Raw genomic sequence first — 22,775 nt, forward strand, 5'->3', positions numbered from 1 at the left:
AAACTAAATGCCCAGCACTAAGATGGCAGCTTCCTTTCACCTCTCTCCTGCCTGTGCCCTTCACTAAGATGGGGAGGGAGGGGAAAGAATGATGTCATCGCATGACTGTGTTTTTATGAATGAAAAGAATCCTGTGAGTGAGTAATTCCAGGAAACTCATATTACAACTCAGCAGATCACAGCGCAGAGCCCAGCTCAGCCCTTCTCCTCGGAAAACAACTTCATTTACAGAAATAAACAAGACGACTTGAAAGCCGAATCGGCGAGAAAAAGGAGGAGTTCTCCGAGGAAATAAAGCACGAAAGAAGGACCGCAAACAAAAGACTGATTCGAAGGATTCGTGTGAAGTAAGTGGAGGGTGGGTTTGTAACTCTGTAGTAAGGAAACTTAAAGAGACGTCAGCGGACGAAGGATGATGGGCTGTTTCTGGGCTCCTTTCCCGTGTAGGCTTTTGAATGCCTGGCCCTTCCATCCAGAGGTGAGGGGGCAGAGAAACTGACGGTTTATATGGAAAACAGTATTTTGTGGCTTTCTCTTCGGTGTACGTGGTGAGGAGTGGCTGGTGTTGATTTCCTTCAGGATGCGAGAATAACATCCATTACACACCAGGATGCGTTTTAAGGCCATTTTTTCCACGAGGGTAGCTGCGTCTGTTGGGGGGAAGGAGGGTCTTTTCAGAAAGGACCTCGATCCAAGAATGATGGGGGGGTTGTATAGCCCCTTTGCTTTGCTTTCGGTTCATGCGTATCCACACAGTTGTGAGGGAGCCGAGACAGCTGCAAAAAGGCAGGAAATCGCTTAATAACATTGGAGTTACTCATAGTTCATATTAACCATGTGTATGCACGTGTTGCGGCCTTGGTCACATGTAATATGTCTGTCTGGCACAGATGTGCTCTGAGGTTTGATGGTGGATTTAGGGGTGGGAAGGTGGTCACTAACCATATAAAAATCCTTTGGATCGATGGAGATCCGAGTTCTGTTTGGGGGTTGTTGTTGTTGCAGTTGTTTCCTGTAGTAAACGCCAATTATCCATTTTTAACTACGGCGCACTGGGTTTTCTTGGGAGGGGGGACCATAGAGGAGGAGGAAATCCATCAAGCAGGTTCCCGAATCCTCCAGAAGGGGGCTGGAAGTCTGATGGCAAGAGGGCAAGGAATGGGAACAGAGGGGAGGAGGGCGAGGGGTGGGTTGCCTTTGGGTAACTTCCATAGGAAAGTTTCCAAATCAGCATTTTAAAGAACAACAAAAGCTTGAGAATGGTCTGGTCTGGAGCAGTCGTAGGAGAATTTTCTCTCACGCATAAATCTGGGTAGGTGAGTGTCTCTTATGCCTGGGAAGTCCTGTTTGGGATCAGAACTGGCCAGACACCCTGTGGGGTTTGTGCCTGTTCCTGTGTATTGTGTGTGTGGTATGCTTGGGTGGTGGTCCGTTTGCAGTGCACCTGTTGTTTAGTCATTTACCACCCCTCAAATTCAGTTGTTCCAAACAGCTTGGGGAAAAAAGACTAAAACCATATAAAACCGGGTTGGAAAATCTGTGTCCTGAGTTCAGATGTTATAGGACTCTAAATTCCCACCAGCAGGGCCAATGTTCAGGGATGATGGAAGCTGAAGTCTGTCCCAACAACAGCTGGAGGGCCACAGATTCCCCATCCCGGATATAAGATGTTGCCAATTGCTAAAAACAACAAAATAATCAGAGCTTGGAAAAGTTACTTTTTTGAACTATAACTCCCATCAGCCCAATCCAGTGGCCATGCTGGCTGGGGCTGATGGGAGTTGTAGTTCAAAAAAGTAACTTTTCCAAGCTCTGAAAATAATCAACCATTACCAAGCACAACAGGCTGGTATAGCACAGTGAGGAGGAGAGCCTGGCTGGGAGTCCAGAGTCTGAGTTCAAATCCTTGCTCATGTCTCCTGGGTGTCAAGGGCCAGCTAAAGATCACCCTCACAGTGAGTGGCTCAGGGGTTACGTGCCCTGCCACTTGCGCAGCCATGGGCAAGCTGCAGAGTCCCAAGGAGCCCAGTTGCCCCCCAGCTGGCAGTTGCAGACAAGGAAGGGGCTGACAAGCTGAGCAGGCCCTAGCCAGCTGGAGAAGACTAGCCTCAGAGGGAGGCAATGGTAAACCTCTGAATACCGCTTACCATGAAAACCCTATGCATAGGGTCAACATAAGTCAGGATTAACTTGAAGGTAGTCCACTTCCATTTTCCAAGCTCAAAAGACATAGCAGAGCAAAAGAGCTGAACTTAAACAGCCACCTTTGAAGGGGCATTTTTAAAACCAAAGGGGCAAGAGAATTTTGCCACTTTCACCCAGTGTTTAAAAAAATACCAGAGTTAGGTGCCAGGTGGGCACCAGGAAGCCTGCTATTAAATTCCCTCTTCTGTACAACTCTTAAAGAAACAGGTGTCCTCTTTTGCTTTTGGCCACCCAAGGTTGAGCTGAGAGGAACCAATTCTCTATAATTTGGGACTATCGCTTGGGACTCAATATAACTTGACTATTAATTTGTTTGGTTCTCTTTGAGGATTTTTTTAAATGGATTTTTTTCTTTATCCCTTCTACAGTGTTGCCATTCACTGCAAAAGCCCTGCTATGGCCATCCAGCTGAGATGGCTGCATTTTTACAAGTGAGCCAGGTGGTTTCTGTACTTGTAGTATGACTGATAGATTGCTTTAGAAAAAGAAAAGAGACCTACAAGTAAAAGGTGTCACTGTAAGTAAAAGGGATAGAGGTGAAAGGATAGAAAAGAACTGTGGGTAAAAGGCAACAGTTACCCAATAGATAACATAATTAGGAAAATTAGTTAATCCAAGGGACAGAAAATAGGCAAGGATCTCACCGATACTATCACTTGTGAGAGAACTGCAAAGACAGGTGATTGCCTTGTAACTTATTGTTTGAATTTTTTAAAGAGATAATACAGTAAACAACAAGCATAGACAACATAGACAACAAAATAATTACAATCCCTCTCCCTGGTTACACTTTTATTTTGGTTCATTTAGCATAAAAACAGAGAAACATCATCTTTCAAGGCATACAGGGTTTATTTGTTCATTTGGCTTGCTGGTGTTCAGAGGCTCACCAGTCAATTTCTAAGACTGTAAGATGCTTTTGAAAAGTTATCTACTATAAACATAGTGCATATATGTTGCGTATATAAACGGAAAACTTATTTTCTGCTTTTTATAAGGAAGGTCAAATGTTGGTATATGGATGCCTGCATAGTATTAATTTTTTTTGTAAAAGGTTTTTTTGGGGAGAAAGAGCACAATTAGGTTTGGTTTTCCCAGAAACCTTTTGTCACACGCAGGTACTCCTTTGTGGTTCCGTTTCTGGTCTGCTGTAAACTCTCTGATGCATGTTTATGGCTTCCAAGGAATGTAATTTTGTAACTAGTGGTTTGGTCTACAGTCCAGTGATTGCTGTGATTAGGAAATTCTTTCATTAAGTCACCATTTAGCAACACCTTTTGGAGGTACATGTGGTACCCAAGGGGCCTCTAACCATTTTTTCCCTGCCACATTCAAGGTTGGCCAACCCTCTGAGGGCTACAAGCCGGTGGTGGTCATGGCAAAAGTAGCTGTGGCCTCTAAAAGTGCCTTCCCCTATGCACGCACACACAGATCATACACTCTCAGCCCACCACCACACTTACAGGTGCACTGTACACTGCAGCTGGAAATTGCACAGGCAGGCTAGACAGGGGAAGGCGTTAGTCAAGTTGGCTGATATTATCTATAGCAGCATCAGTGTACATGGCATTTTAAAGAAAAAGACAGAAGCACATAATTCCATTTTGACAGTGGGGGAGGCAGGTGGATGTGGTGGGGAGGCAACATTCGATATGGTGGTGTGTGACTTGTTTTCATATTCTGTAGGGACTGAATACACTGTGAGCATATGAAACTTCCTTTTGCCAAGTCATACCATTGGTCCTTCTAGACCAGTATTGTCTTCATACCCTGTCTGACAGCAGCTCTCAGGCAATCATCTTTGTTACCTGGAGCTTTTTAACCGGAGATGTTGGGAAATGAACCCCTTGGCATGTAAAAAATGTGATCTGCCACTGCACTGTGGCCCCCTCCTCACTGTGTTGAGGGAACGTCTGTGTGCTGTGGTATATTTTAATGTCTTAGCTTGTTACCCTATCACACATTGCTTATTTGCATAACTGCAAACCCTTAGAACAACACTTAACTGTACATGGAGTACTGCACATCCTCGTGATGCCATACCTGTGGTTCCCTGAAAGTCAAAGTATTGTTTTTCTTCCCTTATATGAACTGGGGGGGGGATGAAGTGGGTGAAAGAGAGAGCAAGTCAAAGTGCTGGTGCTTACCTGTTAAAGCCCTATGCAGCTTAGGGGTGCATAATGTTGCTTCTGTGTTTAAGATGCTACTATTTATTATAGGGGATTTGCATTGTTATCATGTTTTTGCAAATTTCTCTGGAAGCTTTGCTGAAGAGCAGTACTTTTTAAACAAAAAAAACCCAACTGATTCTCAACACGTTTCTTAGGGTGGCCAGATCCAAAAAAGGACAGGGCTCCTGCTCTTTTAAGAGTCATATAGAAGAGAAGATTTCAGCAGCTGTAGTTTCCGGTACTGTAATCCTATGCATATCTACTGGGGAGTAACTTCCATTCAGCTTGCTGCAAGTTTTCTTCTGACAGGATCGGGCTGTAGATGTAAGTTTCAATTGCAACAAATGAGTCTCAGCTCTAAAGAAAATTGAGCTGTTAGCATTAATGTTTTTTTTTAAAAAAAACTGGTGTTGGAGTGACTGTGACTGAAGACAGGTGCCTCACCATCTTCAAACTAGAGCAGTCAGATGCACAGGGCTCCTGCATGTTTAATAGTTGTGAACACACAGCTATTAAAGGTTCAGGAGCCCTTTCCTCTTTTGGTTGGCCTAGTTCAAACACACTTATTTCTGGCTGTGGTTTGCAAGTTTCAAGTTGAAGCCAGCTGGGTGTGCTGCTAATTTGTTGGAAGGTACATGAGACTGGCACCTTGGCTAAAGTTAAGAAGGTCTGGGTCTGATCAGTGCCTGGATGGGTGATCTCTAGAAACCACTTGTATGCCAGCTTAGGTCACATGACATAAGAAAAGTGGGATATAAATTTAAGTGAATAAATAAGGTAATAAATGATTGGATAGACCTCCATAATGTCAGCAAAATGCACCCACTCCCAATCCTCCCATGCATGCTATTTTCCAAGTTTAAAAATGTATAAATGCATAAATGTTCATGCTCTGCTTTAATAATAAAAGGTGAACAGCTAATCTAAAGCAAGACTGACAGCTGAGCCAGCATTTAAATTGCTGGCCTGCACACCTGTAATTTTGAGCTGTGAATCTAGGAGGTAGCTGGGCTTCCTCTAAGGATGGACTACTGGTGCTTAGCTTTGTTCTTATATTAGGTCTGTCTTCATCTTCAGTTTTTGTCATATTCACTCGGCTGTTACTCTGCCCTGTCTCACGTGAATTATAAGTTGACTCAGAATTAAGGTTACTAAACCATATTTCTTATGAGAAGAGGAGAAGCATAACCACCTGGGATCTTAAGTCTCACTTGGGTCCAGAGTTTCTCTTCTCTCCCATTCTTCCTGCCACAAACCATATATCAGTATGTGTCAACCATACTTTATTATTAAGAACAGGGATGGGGAGTCTGTGTGGCCTTCCAGATTTTTTTTACTCCAGCTCCAGCAAACATGGCCAATGGCCAGGGATGATGGAAGGAGTTCAAAAACATCTGGAAGGCCGCAGGTTAGCCACCCTAATCTGAGGCATGAGATTTGAAACAAGACTGGATTCCCACTTTATGGAAGATGAAAGCTCAGACAAAGAGACATTAGATATTATCATTAAAGCTGAGTTGGCTTTGTTCAAAGAACTTTATTCAGAGAATAGAAATGAAGCAAATATTAGCTATGCCTTACAGATTTATAGATATCCCATGATATCCTCAAATCATTCAAGTCAGTTTTTTTAACTTAGAGATTTACTTCATGGACCATAAAATGTGTAATAATTATCTTTTGATCTATAGGTCATAAATTTATATAACAGCACCTGTTGACCTGGGGCAATTTTGTAAACAGTACAAAGAGACGTAGCAACCCTCAATTCCTAAATGTGGGATTCTCTGATTCCTATCAAATAGCTAGTTTTCACTGACCTAAAGCCTGCTGTGCATTATGTTGAACTCCGGTTATGTATGCAACAAGCCAACAGTATTTTTATTAGATTTCTTACCTGCCCTTTACCATGAAGTCCCAGGGCAGGTTACAACAATAAGCCATACAATTATAAAACAAAACAGTTTTAAACCACGAACAAGAAAAATGTAAAAACAGTTTATATAGTTATATAGACACACACACGTATGTATGTGTATATAACAATTCCTTGTATAAACATAGTTAAAAATTATTCCAATACAGATGCAGACTGGGATAAAGATCTCTCCTTAAAAGGCTTGTTGAAAGAGGAAGGTCTTCAGTAGGTAATGAAAAGACAACAGACCCTGTCTTATATGTAATGGAATTCCGAATGGTATATTTTATAACATGATAGGTTGATATTAAAAAGGGATCATATTATTCCCTTTTTACCCTTCCACCTCTCTCTCCTCCTCTTTAGATTTAGATTGTAAACTCCTTCAGGCAGGGACCTGTCTCACTGCACATGTTTCTATGGAAAAGCCTTGTACATTGATGGTGCAATACAAATATCAAATAATCAACACAGGTACCCTTTCTACTACGCTGGGATTTCTTGTAGCAGAGATCTGTGTGAATCTGGGAAATAGCTGAAAATGTTTTGGCCTCCCTTTGCTGTAGTTCTTAAACTTTGATGAACACTGATCTGGAGGCAGCTGAACTGGTGAACCATTCAGGGTATAAGAGAGGGATGACAGGCCAGCCCTGCAGATGTTGTTGCACTCCTGGCTCCCAATGGTCAGGGATGATGGGAGCTGAAGTCCAGTAACATCTGGAGGGCCACAGGTTCCTATCCCTGTGTCTGTCATGAAGAGACTTCAAGTAGTCACCGCTTGGTGGGGAAAGTGGTCATGTAAACCCTTTCTGTGTTTCTTGTCAGCTTAGAAAACACAACTCAGTGTCTCCACGAGGAACTGTTTTAAATATTTGATGCTATGATGCCAGAAGTTTAGCTGTGTGCAGATGTGTATATGTATGCAAATATAAGCCGCCTCTGCTTTCAGAATAGCATACACAGCACTGAGCAGCGTCTGCTACCCCTGAAGTAGAAACTCTCTAGTCAATTAATGAAACTTCATTAGATGATGTTAGATGCCTAGGTCCGTGACAAGTATATGTTCTGGATTGCTTCACTTAAATTATCAGAATAATACTGATTTGTGCCAACAGATGAATAGGACTATCCCCTGCCTTGCTCCTCTGGGAGTTGAGTTGCCAGCTTCCAACTTTAAAAGGGAAAAATCTTCAAGGATTTTGCTACAGAGTTCGCATAGGGACTGTGATAGGCTCAGTGAACCAGACTTGGAATGGAATTACTGTTTTTATTCTGATCTTCTCCCTTCACTGAATTGTATGGCACATCGATGTCAATTATTGAAAGCAGTGAGGCAGAGCTGTTGGATGCTTGAGGTTCTGGAGATGCTGCTGGACTAGGACTGATTATTTATGAGTACTAGGGTTGGTTAGGGTTTTATTTATTTATTTATTTCATTTATTAATTGTGCTTTTATACCGCCCTTTCGCAATAAGCTCTCAGGGCGGTGTACAACAATAAAAACAGGTTAAAATACAAATGAGTATAAATAAAATGCACTATAAAACATATGTGAAAACAAGATTGCAACAAAAAAAATTAAAATTAACATTTGAAATTGAAAATTCCACGTTCTACCCTAATTAGAGTGGCCGGACTCCTGCACCTTTAATATTTCTACTCTGCAACTACCAAAGGTGCAGGAGCCCTGTCCACTTTTGCATCTGGCCCCACCCTAAAGCATCTGTTTCTGCTATTTTCACTTCTTACCCATATAGCCACTGAAACACAGAAGTCTTAACTACTTTGTACTTATTTATGCATTTGTGCCACCATTCCTTAGTTACTAATTGATGGTGTCATTTCTGTGAGTCCCAGTGCAACAGGTAAGTACAGCACAGTGTGATCCTATGCATAATTACATAGTCGCACTGTGTTCAGTGGAGCTTATTCCCAGAGCATTGTCCTTAGGATTGCAGCCTTAGGGTGGTATCCAAGTAAGTTCTACTCAGAGTAGACCCATTGTTATTAATGGACCTAAGTTAGGCATATCCATTAATTTCGATGAGTCTACTCAAACATACAAGAAGATGGCAGGAGACTGATCACAAGCCCATAGACCTATTTAAATATTCCAACAAGCACCTCCTCTTTGTCTTAATTTCCTGACACAGAAGTACCAAGGGCATCCACTTGCTACAAAACATTCAGGGTGTACGCTTCTATGCCTTACTGATGGCTGGTTTTGTTATTCTGTTAGCTAGTTTGCTGCCTGCAGTATACTCATCATTTCTTTAGGTTGCACTCCTGTTGTAGGAAGATCTTATATTCCCAGCACAGTATTTTGTACTTTTGGGGGGAAGGGGGATTCACTTCCTGCCTATATAGTATATTTGTTGGTATTCTGCTTCCTTCACGGAATGTAGTTACACAAGTGCCATGGAGACTTGCTGGACATTCCCTGTGATGCAATTAGTGAAGTCTGGCACAAATCACTGCCACCACAACCCCCCCCCTCCGGTCACACAGCACTCTATGAACTTCCTTTTTAAAAAAACTCTCCAAAAGTTCATGAAAGGGTAAGACAGTATATTTAGGGGGTATGTAACTTTGTGTCTTTTGATTTTGTTTTAAAGCTAGATCACTGCAGCAGTGGAGTTGCTCAGAGAGACAGCACACAACTGCAAAATAACTTAAAACATTGTTTAGTTTGTAAACAATTTTACAAAAATTGTGTTTTACAAAAATTATCCATGGTCCTCCCACTTTCCTCATCTTTTCACAGAAGCTTATTATGATTGTGATTTATTTCATTTGTGCATTTCTTCCCATGAGGCATCTGTAAGCAATTTACAATGTAATAACAATATATGTGAAGCTGTTAACATACATAAAAACAATTCAAATAATTGCATGTATAAAAACCACTTGAAATATGTCTATATACAGTTTAAAACAACGGTATATACATAAAATAAATTCACATCCAATACAGATACCACCTGGGATAAAGATCTCCATTTACAAGGCTTGTTGAAAGTGGAACATTTTTAGCAGGTGCAAAAAAACAACAGGGAAGGTGCCTATCTGTGTTGGAATTGCTTCTGTGTTGAAATTGCTTTTTAATATGCTTTTAAACCTTTTTTTAAGATGTCTTCAAAGCTTTTTTAAAGAGGTTTTTGAAGTTGTTTTATTTTAATGTATTTAAAGTCTGTTTCTCAGAGGAAGGCAATGGTAAACCACCTCTGAATACTGCTTACCATGTTAACCCTCCCATAAGTCGGAATTGAAGGCAGTCCAAAAAGTCTGTTTTTATGATGTTTTAAAGTGTTTTTAGTGCTTTTGTTTGCTGCCCTGGGCTCCTGCTGGGAGGAAGGGTGGGAAATAAATCAAATAATAAATAAATGAATGAATAAAATAAATACCTTGTGTGCAGTGGGAGGGAGTTCCAAAAGGTAGGTGCTACCACACTAAAGGCCTGATTCCGCCGTGTGTAGAATGGACCTCCTGATAGTCTAGTTATCTGTAGGATGCTCTCTGCTGCAGAGTGCACTGGTTGGTTGGGTAAATAAGAGGGAAGGCTGTCTTTTAAATATCCTGATTCCAAACTGTGTACGGCTTTGTACACTGTGAACCTAGCCTAGGAGCTAATTGGCAGCAAGTGCAATTCTTTCAGCAGCAGTGTAATATGATGATGATATTCTGCCTCAGCCAGCAGTTGAGCCACCACAAATTTCTTGTACCTGCAGCTTTAAACAACATTATAAACAACACTTTAAGCAACATTATAAAGATGTTTGGTTGTAGTGTTTCCTCCTACCCACCCTGTCTTCTGTGCTGAAGCACAGACTTACTTACGCTTTAAAATGCTGGGAGAAGGTTGGAATGTGGATGTCCCAGCTATTGCAAGCATCTTCATCCTTGCCTGTGGGGCTAGAATGTGATGCTCTTGGTGCAGAATCTGGGCATGCAGGAGTATTGCACAAAGGTTGCAATGTGGATGCAGCAAGCATTCCTTGATTGTACAGAAAGGGTCTCACTCTTTGTAATAATACAGGACTGTTTAAAAATGCTTAGCATCTATATAGCGCTTTAGTGTATGTGAAGCACTGCAAATGCTCTCTCATTGATTTTCACAAGAATATAGGGTAGATCAGCGCTGTTATCCCCATGCTGCAAATTGGAGTGAGGAATAGGCCTGACAGCACAAGCCTACACATATTTGCTTGGAAGCAAGCCCCACTGCATCCAGTGAGCATAGTTTTTAGAACTGCAGCTTGAGGGAGTTTGTTTTACCTTCCGCCACCTAGTGAGTTCAGAGCAGAGGCTAAAGCAAGGTCAGGCTCAGCATGGCTGATGAACTCCTGAAGGCTCATGCCCCAGCAGGCGACCCCTTGTCAGAATCCCTCTGGATCTGCACCTCTTCCTCATCATTGCCACCTGTTTGCTCACCCGCCCTCTCTTTGTGGTCCAAAGGGGGTGAGCAAGGGAGCAGCGATGGCAGTGAGGAGGAGAATGTGCTTCAGGAACTGGGAGCTGCTGCTGTTTGCCTGCCTGCCTGCCGGCCAGCCCTCTTTCTGCCACACGAGCAGGTGGTGGAAACAATGGTGTGGAACAGGTGGTGACAAGGGCAGGGAAGATCAAGTGGATCTGCTGATGGGAGTATTTTGCCCAAGGGTTGACCAAGATCTGAAGACGGTGCTGATGCGAACAGAGGACTTCCTGGTTCACAGTTTGAACACTTCACTAGCTCACTATCCCTTACTTCAACTCTCATTTCCAATCTCTGTTACCCCCCCTTTTTTGCAGTGGGGGGGAGGCTGAACACAGGTTCATTTTGTGTCTTATTTTCTCTGCTCTCTGTTGATTGCTTATTGGGAATATACTGTGTCTGACTTGCTGTGGAAATAAGCTTGAGCTGGAGTAGTTGGCTTTCCCTTATCATAGGCTTCTCCAACATCTCCGCATGTTGCTGGACTCCAGCTCCCACCATCCCTCGCCATTCGCCATGTTTGCTGGGGCTGATGGGGGTTGGAGTCCAAAACATCTAGGGGGTACCAGATGGGAAAGACTGCTTTATTATTCCATTTCCCCTGGAAGGTACAGTGCTCCCATACTTTTGAGGATCTGTGCAGGGTAAAAGCCAGTGACCTTTGGGGATCTTCTCTCTCTGTCACAGTCCTTTGTGTGTTTTTGTGCTGCTTGCTTTTCCACGTCTTGGCTTTGCTTTCATTGGCTGTGGAGTCTCACCAGACTCCATCTGAACAAGTCCCACATCATTGGCTTGCAGTCCTCATTTTCTCATGTTTTCTTTCACCTGTCCTATTTTACATTGTGGCTTGCCTATCAACCTTGCAAGCTTTCTGGGAGTAGGGCTTGTGTGCTTGGCTGCTTTGCAGCAGTCCAGTTCAACCTTCTGTAGTGGTTGGACGCACAGTGGAAAGGCTGCAGATGGCCTTGGCAATCTTTTTTGTTTCTGCTGATTCACAGTGAGGCGGCTTTTCCCCTCCCACGTTTCTGCTGTTTCTGACCTATCATTCTTCTTCCTCCTCAAAGGACTCTCTCTCTCTCTCTAAGCTTATTTATTTGGTGGGATAGCGGATCCCATCTGAAGAGCTTGGAGCAGATAAGGATGGGAAAAAAGCTAGAGGCATAAAAGAAGAAAAAAATACCATTCCTCTTCCAGCTTGACTAACTGCGAAAATTAGCCCAAATAGGACTTAAAACACTTCTGCAGCATGCTCCGTCTCCAGGGTGAAGGAGTTCCATTCCTGCAAGACAGCCACCAAAAACTCCTCTCTGTACGAAGATGGTATTGTTGTCAAAAGGGTGTCCTCACTCAGTTTCAGATATGGTGATGGGATATGGGGAAGAGATTGACTATATGTTTCTGCTGGGCTTAAGATGGGTTATTTTCCTAGTTCTAATGTTGTCGTCACAGGCAAATGTTATAGGTTTGTTTTCTTTTTAAACTGGGTTTTATTTTGTTTATGTATTTATTCGTTCACTTATATCCCGCTTATACACCAGCCAAGATTACGTTCCAAAGCAGCTTATAATTAATTTCCCCACAAAGGGATAATTTGGTTAGAAATATTTGGGAGGGTGGAGGACGTATCCCTGGTCTGCAAAAAATCAAGTTCCAGGCTCTTCCCCTGAGGGTGGGTGCAGAGGGAACTTCGTATGTAGATGGATATTCTGCCTCTGGGACCCCAACAACAAATGAGTTATATTGTGCATTTATTGTGAGAAGAAATGATTGCCTGAGAAGGTTCTTAAAAAATCACTTTTTCTATAGGCTTTATTGACTAGTAGAATAATTGGGCATGTTTAGTATACAGGCATATCATTATGCCTGCTATGCGCTCAGGATGCAGGCAGGAAATTTATTAGCTCATGGTTCCCCTCTGCCTCCCATCTTGAATGTCATTTGACTGTACAGACAGGTACTGTTTGTCCTCCCATGGAAACACGGCTGCCCTGAGGGTTGAAAATGGTGACTGACTAAGCTGTGGCAACTGAAGCCAAGAAAATGAGTGTATTTTCTGCTCACTGGGCAGAAGTTGAGTGCATGTGTTGCTTTCCATTCCTAGAAGAAACTCTGACCTGATTCTGGCGTTCGAGAGGTACATTAGCAGTGCCTCAATACAAGCTGGCTCTGTAGGGTTCTACCATCCTCAAACAGGCTGTTGTGTTTGTTCTCCAAGACTCGGGAACCTGTTGTTTCTCTAGCTCCTGGGTCTGTGCCCATCTTGGTTGCATCTGTCCCCAGTCTCCTGTCTAGGCATGTCTCAGTATGAGCAAAACAAACAGACTTGAGTAACTTTTTCCCTCCTCTACCTTCTTCTCACATTCTAAGGGGAATATACATCAGTCCGTTTCTCAGGACAGGGATCCTCCACAAATACATTTGGGTCCTAATTTTTATTTTTTATTTTTGTAACCATGACTCTTAGGAAAATCACTGAGGATTTTAAAGAAATCTATCTGCCTTCAGTTTCATACCTGGGCTTTGGAGATCTTGTGAGGAAATGTGTGCAAGCCTGAAAAATAAAAATAATTTCTGACCTCAGATGCTCAAGTGGAGATGCCTTAATTTGCCCTTTTTGGAGGAGCAAGGACAAATAACTCCCATTTTCTTTTATTATGATACACAAGACTGTTCTTCCTCTCTGCTTTTCTATTCCCATACAAGCACCTAAATCCTATGCTTAGAATAAGCTACATAGAGGTTTGGTCATTCATGTAATAAGTATTCTGGTGATAACGAGCGGAATCAGCAACAAAATGTTGCAGTGTTGGATATTCATAGGCTTCTGGAACAGTAGGATAAATGGGAACTTTATTTGTTAACCTGTTGGATCTAACTGTTCCTATCTTCAAAGGCTCAAAATGCATGACAATTTAAAAAGCAATCTGTACGTAGAGAGAGCTCGTCTTGTGTTAAAAGAAGCTGCTGCTCATTTCTAGCAATTTTTTTAAAAAAAACAAAACATGCATTGTTGTTCTCCCCTCTTCAAAGGAGTTCAGGGCAATATACATGGTGCCCTTCCATTTACCACCCCAACAATCCTGTGCGATAGGTTACGCTAAAATAGTTACTAGTCCAAGGTGAGCCAGGGCTAAGCAGAGATTTTGAACTCTAGTTTTCTCCAATCCAACATTTTGCACACAGTGGGATGATTGAGCAAGCTTTGGGCTGACATGCCTGGAGACCTGGAAGTTCTAAATAATAGTCTTCTCTCCAAATCTCCCAATCCTCTGCATCAAGGATAGGGAACCATGTGGCCCTCCAGGAGCTGTTGGCCCTCCAGTGTGGCCAGTGGTCAGGGATGATGCGAGTTGTAGTCAAACAACACCTGGAGGGCCACAAGTCCCCCACCCTTGGTCTATGTCAGGGATGTGGAACTTTAGGCCTAGGGGCCAAATGAGGTCTTCCTGGGGGACTCTCTCCAAGCTATGCACCCCTCCTCAGCTCCATCCTATTTCCCTAGGCCACATCCTTCACTGGCCCTGCTTTGCACCTTCCTGGAGTGTTTTTGCCTGGCTGGAAGGTGTCCTCGAGCTCTGACAATGCTTGTTGCTTGCCTGGATGGAAGACAGAAAGGGATGTGTGAGGGAACACGGAAACTAGTCTACTATACAAAGGTAACATTCAGATGCATTGCCCTGCCCACTTTTGGTGCTGGCATGTGGCCCTCAAAAGGTTGCCCAGAAGAGAATGTGGTCCTCAGGCTGAAAATGGTTCCCCACATTATGCTTCAGTTTGAGCTGTTTGGGAGGGTCCCAGCCTGACATTTCAGAAGGGATACTGCCTAACATTTGCAAAGTCCAAGCACACATATGATTGGGTGTTTATTGAAGGGTACAAATACAGAGCCAACTCCGCATTTGAAAGGGCTCCAGGCAAAGCATTGGTGGGTCTCCTCCTTGGTCAGTAGGCCGGGACATCCCTTAGCAAAACGGCTGGTCCAGAAATTTCACAGAAACCTGACTGCAGGCAGAGACGCTTAATGCATGATCCCCGGGAGAGAAGATGCGTATACAGCTGCCCTTGGGGAAGTCGGGGGGGGATCTTGCTTATTAGACACCCTTTCCCCCCTCCCCAGTTGCCTAAATCTCTCTGCTGTGCACTTAAAACTTCTGTGCTGATTCTCTCTCTAGTCTTTCTAGGCACTGTGGCACCTCAGGAGCACACCCGCCAGCTGGCTCCCCACCATTCTGTTTCCTCCCTCTCAGGAAATGTTTGCCCTTGTGCAGTTTCCTGTAGATGCAGGACATGACCAGTATAGAGATGCATTGGGGGTGGGGGTGGGAGAATGAATAGAATCTGCCTAACCTTTTTGGATAGGCAGATGATCTTATGTGTGAGAGCATCAGCTCCTGCTGCAGCCCGTTTTGGGAAAATCAGAAAGGGCACGTTTGTTTAAAGCGAAGCAAACCAACAAGCATGACTCATCCTGACAGTAGGTCGGCAATCTGGTATCTCTCCATTGCTCTGCTGGACCAAAAGGTTGTGGAACATTAAAAGAATACCTCCGCCCACAGACAAGGATGGTTTTCCTACGGAAGAATCCAAGTGTCTGTTCTGTGCCTTTCCATTTCGTATTATGGCTAGTGGAGGACGGGGCTGGAAGACACAGGCAGGGTACAGAGGAGGGTGAAAAAATTGTGGGCAACGGTTGTCTTTTCCCCGAGAGCACAAAATGCAGAGGGGTGAATAGAGATCACAGGTTTTGTTTTTTGTTTTTGTCCTCAGTTACAGGCCTTTTCCTGGGGATCGGCGGGTGTGCGAGGGAAAATGTCATCTGACAGCTTGTCAAGCAAAGCCCTAAAGGTAAGAGCCAGTCAGCACTGAAGAACAAGCTTCTCCCAGCCCTTGTTTTCCTACATCTCTAGATCAAAACAAAGTCAGGCCAAGATGGGAGGGTCTTCCAGGACAGCAACTAATCCATTCCAGACTGTAACTGTGGGACAGAGTGGGAGAATGGCCATAAACCAGGAGGGCAACTGCCCATATGTTTTCATTTTAAAATACTGTCCCCAGAAGCCCCATTTGGAACAATTCAGAAATATGTGAATGTACCTTTGCCCGGCATTTCTGCACCATCTTCTGTGTATCTGCTCCCATCTTCCTCTTCTACTTTACTCTCCTCACCTTCCACTTTCCCTCTTTTACCATATGCTAGTGGCTCCGAAATCCCCCCCCCCCATGGACCATTTGAAAATTACCAGTTGTCTTGGCAGGCCACTTAAATATTTTTCTGCCTGTTGCAGCGATTGTAATGCACTGTGCTAGATGCTGTATAATTTTTAATTGTGTTTTGCTTTCATTTCTTACATTGAATTCCATAGAAAAACAGAAGCAATTAAAAGTTAATGTGACTATTTATTGCGGACATGCTGAATGAAGCTCACGGACCACAGTTTGGGAACCCCCTGTACTATGCCCTCAATTTCTTATTTCACAACTGTTTTTCTCCCTGTATTATTATTAGCCATGTTTTCCTGTGCCACTCCCGTTTTTCAGAGCTGGTAAATATACGTGCAGAAGTTAGTGTGAAATTAGATTTCCCCCTCTTCCCAAAACAACTGGTATAGGAGGATCCTGAGGGTCTAGACTTCCTTATGTTTTTTGAGAAAAGCAAGTTTCTAATCCTCATGGTTGGCAAAAAAAAATCTGCATGGAAAAACAAGCAGACAACATCTGCAAAAGATTCCAGTCAGGGTGGAGCCAAAAGGGGAAGGATGTTCTGTGCCCTTCCTCTAGTACTTTTCCTCTAAGGGTGTGGCTTGCACTATGTTTTGGTTTATTTAACGTGATCTGCCTTTTGCTATCATGATTACCTTGTGCAGTAAGGAGAAGGCAATGTGGTACAATCAGAGCCTTATTTTCTTTCTTTAATCCACCTTTACTTTGGTGCAAATGGTAACATTGGTCTGATGTGACAACTTGGCAGGGCTCTGGGGGCCTCCATGTTCCTTAGAGCAGGCCAGAGCCTCCCCTCGCCTCCCACTCCTATATACAGAGTTAAGGGGTTTCCCCTCACATGCACCTTTCCCCAAGTTGTACAAGAAGTTAGCACAGGAAGAAGAAGAAAAAGGAATGTCTAACTTGAAACTGTAACTGTTGTCTTTCCATTTCTGGGACTATAGTGGAAGGGGATGCTGAGCAAGCGAATTTTTCAGAGGGATTTCTTATGAACCAGCCTGTTGGGGGTGTGGTAGGTGAGCATACCCAGGAGGTTTGAGGAAACAAAAATAAGAAGTGTCAGTGTCAGGAAACTGATGTGTTTTGTCAAGAGGCTGGGCAGGTCTTGAGAAAAGAGCCTCCTGGTTTCTTTCCTTCTCCCAATGTTCCTTTCTAGTATTAGCCATTAGGGGCCTGGATAGAGAGGTTTTGCTGCTGCCTGTCCTGTACACCACTTCTCTATTCAAGACAATGCTATTATAAATCCTCTTTTGGTTCACTGTCATTGGCATGAGGTGTTGCATAGTTCAAGGAACTGAAGCTTCCTGGTCAATTTGCCCTGGGAGTGGGGACTCAAGGTGATGTTCCTGTTTTAATTTCCTCGCACCCCAAAGCATGCTGGGTTTGGGGTAGATACTGCTTTAGTTCCCAAGGCAGTAAAAACTGGGCTCATAGAGAGATAGAAAAGCCAGGCTCTCACTCCGAAGCAACTGGGGTCAGAAAAGGCCTATACCCAGGAGAGGGCAACTATAAGCACTTGGTATGGAGGGGGGGGGAGCTGCCCTTACAGACAGCCTGGAAACTTGGATTGGTCCAAAATGCAGCCACCTGGCTGTCAGTAGGAGCAAAGAGATCAGATCACATAAACTTAACCCTACCCTACACCAGTTGCACTAGTTACTAATTTGTTGTTACAATCATTTTAGAGTCATTGAGTTGAATCCAGACTACATTAGTCACATTTTCAGTCCCATTGACTAGTCCCACTGAAATCAATGGGATAAATTAGCCATGAGTAACATTTAGTCCTATTGACTTCAATGGGACTAAAGCATGTCTAACTTAACTGAGAAGGGTTGCATTCAAATTCTTTACCCTGGCTTTTGACACCTGGGAAATACGTTTTCCAGACTCACCCTATTCCTGTGACTGTAATTTGTTTTTGTTTTTAATATTGAATTTGAAATTGTTGTAACCCACCATGGGACCTTGTGATGAAAGGCCAGTAAGAAATTGAATTAATAATGATGATGATAATAAATACGTCCAATGCTTTAGTTCATCATTAAAACCCACCCTTATTTTACACATAATTTTGAGTGCTCTTTTATATTTAAACAGTGTTTTTAAAAAAATCTTTTTAAAAACATCTTTAAAAAAGATGTTTTGTTTTATTATACTTTAAAGTTTGTTTTTATGATGTTTTAAAGTGTTGTTAGTGCTTCTGTTTGCTGCCCTGGGCTCCTACTGGGAGGAAGGGCGGGATATAAATCTAATAAATAATAAGTGTTGAAAATATGTATAATTGCTCTCCAGCTGTTGTTGTTGGACTATGACTCCCGTTGTCCCTGACTATTGCCCATGCTGCCTGAGGCTGATGGGAGCTGTAGTCCATCATCATCTGGAGGGCCACAGGTTCCACACCCCTGAATAAACATAATGCATGCTTTTTACTATTTGCATGATGATTGTTACAGCGCTCGGATTTTCTTGCTGCAAAATATTACCTGGCCTGCTCAGTTTTCTCCTGGCTTTTTACCTTTCTGAGCCACTCTCCCACACTGCTGCCCTCTCTCTTGTGTTCTTCTCGTGCTCTTCCTGCACTTGATTCTCATCCACTACTTCTGCTTTTAAACAGATCAAGCGGGAAATGGGGGAGAACACACCGCACCTTTCGGATGAAGAGCTAATGGGGTTGTCGGTCCGGGAACTGAATCACCATCTGCGTGGCCTGTCCAAGGAGGAGGTGGCGCGGCTGAAGCAACGCCGGCGCACGCTGAAGAACCGTGGCTACGCAGCCAGCTGCCGGGTCAAGCGGGTGTGTCAAAAAGAAGAGCTGCAGAAGCAGAAGACAGAGTTGGAGAGGGAGGTGGATAAGCTAGCGAGGGAGAATGCCGCCATGCGCCTTGAGCTCGATGCCCTGCGCGGTAAATATGAGGCGTTGCAGGGCTTTGCCCGCACAGTCACTGCCCACGGCACTACTGGCAAGGTGGCTACTGCCAGCGTCATCACCATCGTCAAATCTGGCTCCAACCAGCCCACGTACTCCTAGTGTCTGTAAGCCCAAGTTGCGAACTGAGTCCTGTTGCCATGCCTCTGCCCAGCTCTCGCCTAGAATGGCTGTTGCTGCCTTGGCGCCCCTCCCTTTCTTCCACTTTTCTTCTGCCATCCGAAGGAGACAGAATCGACTTGAAGACAAAAATGGCTGAATGTTGAACTTCCTCCTCTGTACCTTTGCCTTTGCTAGGGGAGGGTGGGAAGGTGGTGCCCGACTTGTGTAATTAACTGTTGGTGTTTATCCATGGATTGGAATGTAGTGGCCAGTTAATCCTCTTTTTCCTTTCCCCGTTTCACCTTTGCTAGGTTTTTCTCCTCAAGCCTTTCTGCATACCTTTATCCCCAGTTAATGTCATGGGGATGGGCCTAGAGAGTGCTTCTCTGCTATAAGCTGGGAATGCAGCTTCAGAGAACCTTTTGATTGCAAGGTTAGCAAAAGGGAAATAACCTCTCTGTGATGGAGCAAACAAGGTTGAAGCCGCTGCCTTTTCCGTAAGGGCTACGGCTGCAGGATCCATTCAGGATGTCACCAAAGCTTATTTCCAGAACTCTTGACAGTCCAGCTCTCTCATGGTTCTGGGTGTGTCCTTATCATAGCTCTGCCTTCCCTCTTCAATGTCATAGACATTTACTCTTTGTCTCAGAACCCCCCTGCTCTGCTGTCCTCAATTTTGGGTGAGAACCAGCTATAACAAGAGCCACCCTCATCAGACTTGAGCCTTTGATGAGTGGGACAGCTCGATAACAGTAAAGGAAAGGGGAAATTAATTGCAGCAAGGGACGAGAAAGGTCAGAGGAAGGAGTCATTGATGTCCATGTCAAGAAGACGAGGTCAGTTGCTGGCATCCCATCCTAGCATGATAGAAAATGGCATGCCACAGTAACTAGAAAAGACAACCACTGTCTCCAGCTGTCTCTCTCTGTGTGTAACGCTAGTTCATGTACATGTTTTGTTGTAATGGTGCTCTTGAACTAAGGTTTATTGTCTCTGGCATGGGATGGAAGCAACATCCTAAAGAGGAAGAGCAAGTGAGGGAAAGTAAAGAGGGAGTGTGGTGGGAGGAGGCAGGAGAATGAAGGGTAAAGCAAGTGAAATAGTTGGGATGGGGAAGGAGAAAACAGGATTATGACGGAAATCCTGGGCAAAGCCTTTTGGTTCTAGTGTGAACAGTTTGCAGAGGAATAGCTGTGGTAGCCTGTCACCCAAATTTTTGCAGCATGCATGTTTGAGTGATGGGTATGATAATTTGGGAACAAAGAGGAGGCACAGTTTTTTCAGTTAGAGAAAACCCCAGCCTGGTCCACAAATGTCCCTTTATTATACTAGATCACTTTGTGTGACCATAAATAGCAAGTGTTTGGAGAGGGTGGGAATTCAAATACATTGGAGACAATCTTCCATATTTTCTTTCCATCTTTCTCATCTAATGGAAAATCTAGAACCAGGAGAATTTAACTATGAAGAGGGTTGATCCAACCTAAGAGGCTGTACAGGCAGCTGCCTAGGGCAGTAGGATTCAACAGACTCTACCCTAGGGATGGACACTCTGTGGCCCTTCAGCTCTTGTTTGATTACAGCTCCCATCATCCCTGTCCTTTGCTCATTCTGGCTGGGGTTGTAGTCCAAGAACAGTTGGAAGGCCTCACGTTCCCCTTGTCCAACCTAGATGAAAGGAAAAGCCTACAAGACCTTTTCCTCGCTCTATAAGCAAGTGAGGAAATGTCTGTTTGCTTGTATGGAAGACAGAAAAGAAGCTGCATGGGGGAATGCAGTGAAATGCAGTTCCACTCCCAACATTTTCTGGCCCCCTTCCCCCTTCCCCTTTGTTCCATTCAGTTGTATAGAACAGGGAAGAGATGCTGCAACTTGGGGGGTGGGGGAGCAGGAGAAACACAATTGCCCCACCCCAGTGCAAACAAGCAGATGTGTGTTTAAGGATTCATTTTCACACAGGGCACCAAAATAGCTTGAACCAGTCCTGGCTGCGCAAACCAAAATGGAAGGCTCCTCGCCGAAAACAATTTCTGCCCCAGTGAGCAGCACAGACAAAACTTGGCTAGAGAGACTGAGTCAAAGGGGAAGCTGAGCTTTGCTCAGGGGTGTTGAGAGCTTCTGTGGTCCACAGTATTTATCCCATCATCCTTCTAAGGGCAGAGTCCAAGATTTATCTGGAGGGCACCACATTAGCTATCCCTGATACTAGGCCCACCTCACCTGGGAGTAAACCCCACTGAGCTCAGTAGGATTTTCTTCTGAATGGACACAAGCACAAGGAGACACTGAAACATGCTGCTGCAACAACTAAAGCAGAGAGAGGGAAATGCATTGATGACCAGTCAGCATTTGGGAAAGTCTTTTCTCTTTTCCCAGGAGTCATGTTTAAATGCCCACTAGATTACTGTTTGCCCCCTGAGAATGGGCAGTGGTGCTGTTTGGAAACCCAATGCAGGCTCAGTTTAAACATGTTGCTGAGTAGGTTTTTTAAATATATACACCTTACTTAGCCAAGCTTCCATGAAGCTATTGTCCCATTTAAACCAGGTTACCTGCATCTCCATATAGAACACTGGCATGTTAGGCATCCATGGGCCAGATGTGGCACAGCACCTAATGCTCATTTCTAAACCAACATGGACAAGCAGTTTCAGCCCATCCACCATGAAAATCAGGCTAGCATCTAGGTTCAAGCAGGGAGCACAAGAGAAAAAACTTGTATGCCAACCAGGCACCCTCTGGATGTTTTGGATTACAATCTCATCAGCACTAGAAGGCCGGGTCCACCACCTCTTTGATAATTTCAGGATGTTGGCAAGGGAACATGTCATGGATGGCTTGAGTGCAGGTGGCCCTGAAAGGTCGGGGGGGCATTAGATTGGATGAGTGTTGAAGGTACATTCCACCGTTAAGTATATATGCTAATATAGGAACCAGTGAGTATTTATGGGCAGTCACTTCCAGGCATGTACCACAATGACTTATTTAAATGGCAAACGAGTGACCCTTTAATTTCTTTAGACATATGGTTGGGTTCACCCATCCTGCAGCTTACAATGACATCCAACACCATGATGGAATCAGCTTCCAAACCAGTGTTGTCCGTCTATCCTTCCATCCACCCTCCCCTCTCCACCCTTTGATGATGCTTATGGAGGTTCCCTCGTTAGCATTTCTTCCCACCCCTATTTCTCCCTGCTCCTACCTGTGATTTATTTATTGCACGATATAAGTTATTTTTCACGTCCTTTATGCCATTCCGCCTTGTGGCACGGCCAGGATGTTGGTACAGAGCCGTACTTTATATTTTATATATGCAAATCACATTTTATCTTCTATAGAGCAAGAAAAGTACTTATTTATTTTCTGACTTACAGTAAGTGTCCTGCCAGACTCCTCTGTATTTTGTAGACTTTACAAATAAAGCCAGATTTTTTTTTCAAAACGGAGAAGCTAAAGCCAAGATGTTTTTCTCAAAACTCTTTTCATACCAGGGAGAGGTGTAAGTCTGAAGGTATTCTGCACAATTGGTAAATATGAACACCAACTTTGTTTTAGGCTTTGAGTGACAGTGACATACCCTCTCTTCAAAGGCAATACTGTGAATCCATTTTACACCAGTTTCTAGGGAAAGTATATTCTGACTGGAGAACATACAAATATCCTCATAGAACTGAACAGAATTAAAGAGGGAGATGAAGAATTGCTGCAGGGAGAATCTGGTACGCCAGAGATAACCTACCCAGATGTTGTTGGACT

The 22,775-nt window shown here is 43.8% G+C and overlaps 1 protein-coding gene across 6 annotated transcripts; it reads left to right on the forward strand.

Annotated features, from left to right (window-relative positions):
* Positions 1 to 50: 50 nt before the first annotated feature.
* MAFF (MAF bZIP transcription factor F) lies at positions 51 to 22,461 on the forward strand. 6 transcript variants are annotated; one of them, XM_061639109.1, is made up of 4 exons: positions 51 to 347; positions 14,268 to 14,421; positions 15,533 to 15,610; positions 18,603 to 22,461. In XM_061639109.1, exons 2-4 carry the CDS (start codon positions 14,347 to 14,349, stop codon positions 19,014 to 19,016), a joined length of 567 nt encoding a protein of 188 aa, XP_061495093.1. In that variant the 5' UTR covers positions 51 to 347; positions 14,268 to 14,346; the 3' UTR covers positions 19,017 to 22,461. The 6 variants fall into 6 exon arrangements, with proteins under 6 accessions (XP_061495093.1, XP_061495096.1, XP_061495094.1 ...); XM_061639112.1 differs by lacking the exon at positions 14,268 to 14,421 and having other exon boundaries at positions 52 to 347; XM_061639110.1 differs by lacking the exons at positions 51 to 347; positions 14,268 to 14,421 and adding an exon at positions 373 to 478.
* The last annotated feature ends 314 nt before the right edge of the window (positions 22,462 to 22,775 follow it).

This window comes from Rhineura floridana, chromosome 8 (genome assembly GCF_030035675.1).
Source record: "Rhineura floridana isolate rRhiFlo1 chromosome 8, rRhiFlo1.hap2, whole genome shotgun sequence".
Taxonomy (NCBI): Eukaryota; Metazoa; Chordata; class Lepidosauria; order Squamata; family Rhineuridae; genus Rhineura; species Rhineura floridana.